Here is a 4,546-nt window from a genome sequence, read left to right as displayed (position 1 = left end):
TGGAGGGTGAGGCTGTGGGGAAAGTGGGGATGCAGGTGGTGAGGGAGGAGTGGGGAGTGAGGGGGAGTGAGGATGGGGATGAGTGGGGGTAGAGAGGAGCAGCGTTACGGGTGTGTGGAGAGATATGCCCTACCCCAGGCATGATGACCCTTTCAATGTCCTCAAAGATGCTGCTCCAACTCTCGCCCTCCTGTGGGGCTCTGTCTGGGAGAAGATCTCTCATGTAGCCAGGTTTAACATCAGGGGAAACATGGCGTTCCCTGACAGTGCTGAGATATTTCGCAATATAATCCACCAGCTCCTTCCCTGGGGGTAGACACAACAGCTTATATTAAAATATATCAGACACTTGAGAGCAAGAGACAGAGAAAACAGCTCAAGAATAATGAACAGCTACAAAGGAGAAATCTAGTGGCAATCAGACTCTTTTGAAAGCAGATGGACCTTTAGGAAAGCAGCAGGGTTACTGAGCTCACTGAGCTGAACTAACCAGGAAGTAGATGCTGTGAACTTTCCCTCCAACTCCATCGAGTGTTGTCTTTAAGACAGCAGTACAGATACCAACCTCCTCGATGAAACACCGAGTGTGTCTGGGCACAAACTCCAGGTACGTTCAGCCTCAGTTGGGGTATCGTACCCAATTCTGCACACTCTGTTTTCAGGGTGTGGCAGCTTTAGAAAGGATTTCCAAGAATGGTTCCAGAGGTTGATTGGAGATGCTTGGCCTGCTCTGTTTTGAGAAGGTGCAGCAGATTTAATCAAGATTTTCAAATTTATGAGGGTTCTGAGCAGAGTGGATCGACAGAAGCTGTCCCCATTGTTGGATAGATCAGAGAACCAGAGGCACAGATTTAGGACACTTGGGAAAAGAAACAGTGAGGATACAAGCAAAACCTGGAAGGATCTGTATGGCTGTGTCAGAGGTTGTAATGGAGGCAGATTCAATCAAAACTTTCTAGAGGAATTGAACAACCTATCACCTGAAGAGAAAAGAGACACTGCAGGATTACAAGCAAAAGGTGTGAGAGTGTATCTGGGAGGGTTACTATTCGTGAGAGTGGTGAGGATATGACAGAATGAGTGATTTCCTTCTCCGTTCAATGACCCTATGAATCTAGAAACGTGACAGCAGCAATGTCAGGTTGGACAACAGTGACTTCAGTTCGGGAGCTTAGTGCTACAGGCGGCTACATTCCTCAAGAGATTGTTATCAAATGTTAGAATATAGACAATAGACTAGTACAGCACAATACAGGCCCTTCGGGAGCATCCTCAATGTTGTGCCGCATCTTATCTGACTCTAAGATCAGACTAACCTACATACCCTTCATTGTACTATCATCTATGGGCCTAACCAAGAGTCACTTAAATGTCCCTAATGTCTCTGACTCTACTCCCACCACTGGCAGTGCATTCCACACATCCACCACTCTCTGTAAAGAACCTACCTCTGACATCTCCCCTACACCTTTCTCCATCACCTTAAAATTATGCCACCTCCTGACAGCTATTTCTACCCTGGGGAAAAAAGTTTCTGGCTATCTACTCTATCTTGTACACCTCTATCAAGTCACCTCTCATCCTTCTTCCCTCCAATGAGAAAAGCTTATGTTCCTCAATCTTTCTTCATAAGACATGCCCTCCAGTCCAGGCAGCATCCTGGTAAATCTCCTCTGCACTCTTTCTAAATTTGCCACATCTTTTCTATAATGAGGCAACAAGAACTGAACACAATGCTCTAACCTATAGAGCTGCAGCATAGCCTCACAGCTCTTAAACTCAATCCCCCTGTTAATGAAAGGCAACACACCTTACGCCTTCTTAACAACCTGATCAACTTGGGTGGCAAATTTGAGGGATCTGTGGAATGGACCCCAAGATCCCTCTGTTCCTCCACACTGCCAAGAACCTTTAATCCTCTATTCTGCATTCAAATTAGAACTTCCAAATTCAATCACTTCACACTTTTCCAGATGGAACTCTATATGCCACTTATGGGCCCAGCTCTGCATCCTGTCAATGTCCTATTGCAACTTAATCAGCCCTCCACACTATCCACAACTCCACCAACCATCGTGTCATCAGCAAAACATACTAACCCGCCCTTCCACTTCCTCATCCAAGTCATTTATCAAAATCACAAACAGCAGTGGTCCCAGAACTGATCCTTGTGGAACACCACTGGTCACCAAGCTCTCGGCTGAATGTGTTCCATCTACCACCACTCTCTGTCTTCTGTGGGACAGCCAATTCTTTATCCAGACAGACAGGTTTCCCTGTGTCCCATGCCTCCCTACTTTCTGAATGAGCCTACCACGGGGAACCTTATCAAACGCCTTGCTAACATCCATGTTCACCAGATCCACTGCTCTACCTTCATCAATCTGTTTTGTCACATCCTCAAAGAATTCAATAAGGTTTGTGAGGCACAACCTGCCCCTCACAAAGCCATGCTGACTATCTCTAATCAAATTATGGTTTTCCAAGTAATCACAAATCCTGTCTCTCAGAGTCCACTCCAATACTTCACCCACCACTGACGTAAGACTGACTAGTCTGTTATTCCCAGGATTGTCCCTATTCCCTTTCTTGAACAAGGGAATAACATTTGCCACCCTCCAGTCATCTGGCACTACTCCAGTGGACAGTGAGCATGCAAAGATCATCGCCAAAGGTGCAGCAATCTCTTCCCTTACTTCCTGGTGTTACCTAGGGTATATCCTGTCTAGCCCAACAGACTTAGCTGTCCCCATGTTTTACAAAATTTTCAGCACATCCTCCTTCTTAACATCAACCTGTTTTAGAATTTCACACTGTCCTCAGACGCATCAAGGTGCCTCTCGGTTGTGAAAACTGAAGCCAAGTATTCATTAAGGACCTCCTCTACCTCCTCCGACTCCAGGCACAAGTTCCCTCCACTATCCCTGACTGACCCTACACTCACTCTGGCCACCCTCTCGTTCCTCACATGAGTGTAGAATGCCTTGGGGTTTTCCTTTATCCTACCCATTAAAGATTTTTCCTGCCTCCTTCTAGCTCTCCTAAGTCCATTCTTCAGTTCCTTCCTGGCTACCTTGCAACCCTCTAGAGCCCTCAACCTTCTTCCTTTTTCCTCTTAACTGGATATTCCATACCCCTTGTTACCCAAGGTACTTTCAATCTACCATCCTTTCCTTACCTCAGTGAGACAAACCTGTCCAACACTATCAACAGGAGCTTCCTAAACAACCTCCAAATTTCTGTTGTGCATTTCCCTGAGAACTAGGCAAAAATGAGGACCGCAGATGCTGGAGATCAGAGTCAAGAGTGTGTTGCTGGAAAAGCACAGCAGGTCAGGCAGCATCTGAGGAATTCCTGATGAAGGGCTTTTGCCTGAAACATTGATTCTCCTGCTCCTCAGATGCTGCCTGACCTGCTGTGCTTTTCCAGCACCACACTCTCATTTCCCTCAGAACATCTGTTCCCTATTTAGGTCTCCCAATTCATGCCAAATAGCATTGAAATTTGCTCCCATCTCAATTAAATACTTTCCCACACCGTCTGCTCCTATTCCACTCCATGAGTATAGTCAGGGTCAGGGAGTTGTGATCACTATCCCCGAAATGCTCTCCCACCGAGGGACCTGACATTTGGCATTGTTCATTGCCAAGCACAAATCCAATATGGCCTCGCCTCCAGTAAGCCAATGAACAAATCACGGCTGGAAGCCTTGCTGGACACACCTGACAAAAATCACTCCATCCAAACTATTTGAACTACGGTCATGGAATCATAGATGTGTACAGCACAGAAACATTGGTCCAACTCATCCACACCAAATAGATATCCTAACCTAATCTGCCCCCATTTGCCCGCACTTGGCCCATATCCCTCTAAATCCTTTCTATTCACGTACCTATCCAGATGCCTTTTAAATGTTGTAATTGTACCAGCCTCCACCACATCCTCTGGCAGCTCATTCCACACACATACCACCCTCTGTGTGAAAAAGTTGCCCCTTAGGTCTCTTTTATATCTTTCCCCTCTCACCCTAATCCTAAGCCCTCCAGTTCTGGACTCCCCGACCCCAGGGAAAAGACTTTGTCTATTTACCCTATCCATGCCCCTCATAATTTTGTAAACCTCTATAAGGTCACCTCTTCCTGTACAGCCGCAACATGACCTCCCAACTCCTGTACTCAATACTCTGACCAATAAAGGAAAGCATACCAAACGCCTTCTTCACTATCCTATCTACTTGCGCCTCCACTTTCAAGGAACTATGAACCTGCACTCTCTTTGTTCAGCAACACTCCCTAGGACCTTGCCATTAAATGTATAAGTCCTGCTAAGATTTGCCCTTCCAAAATACAGTACCTTGCATTTATCTAAATTAACCTCCATCTGCCACTTCTCAGTCCATTGGCCCATCTGATCAAGATCCTGTTGTAATCTGAGGTAACCTTCTTCGCTGTCCACTACACCTCCAATTTTGGTGCCATCTGCAAACTCACTAACTATAACTTCTATGTTCACATCCAAATCATTTACATAAACGACGAAAAGC

At 45.9% G+C, this 4,546-nt stretch overlaps 1 protein-coding gene across 1 annotated transcript in view; it reads right to left on the bottom strand.

Moving 5' to 3' along the window:
- The window catches only part of hdc (histidine decarboxylase), a 38,798-nt gene that overhangs the window by 32,280 nt on the left and 1,972 nt on the right, over positions 1 to 4,546 (bottom strand). The window contains exon 2 of the mRNA XM_043674586.1: positions 134 to 306. Coding sequence (XP_043530521.1) covers positions 134 to 306 — 173 coding nt within the window. The remainder of the gene's footprint in view (positions 1 to 133; positions 307 to 4,546) is intronic.

The sequence above is a fragment of the Chiloscyllium plagiosum genome, chromosome 32 (assembly GCF_004010195.1).
Source record: "Chiloscyllium plagiosum isolate BGI_BamShark_2017 chromosome 32, ASM401019v2, whole genome shotgun sequence".
In the NCBI taxonomy this organism is placed as follows: domain Eukaryota; kingdom Metazoa; phylum Chordata; class Chondrichthyes; order Orectolobiformes; family Hemiscylliidae; genus Chiloscyllium; species Chiloscyllium plagiosum.
This window is presented reverse-complemented; position numbering and strand designations above follow the sequence as displayed.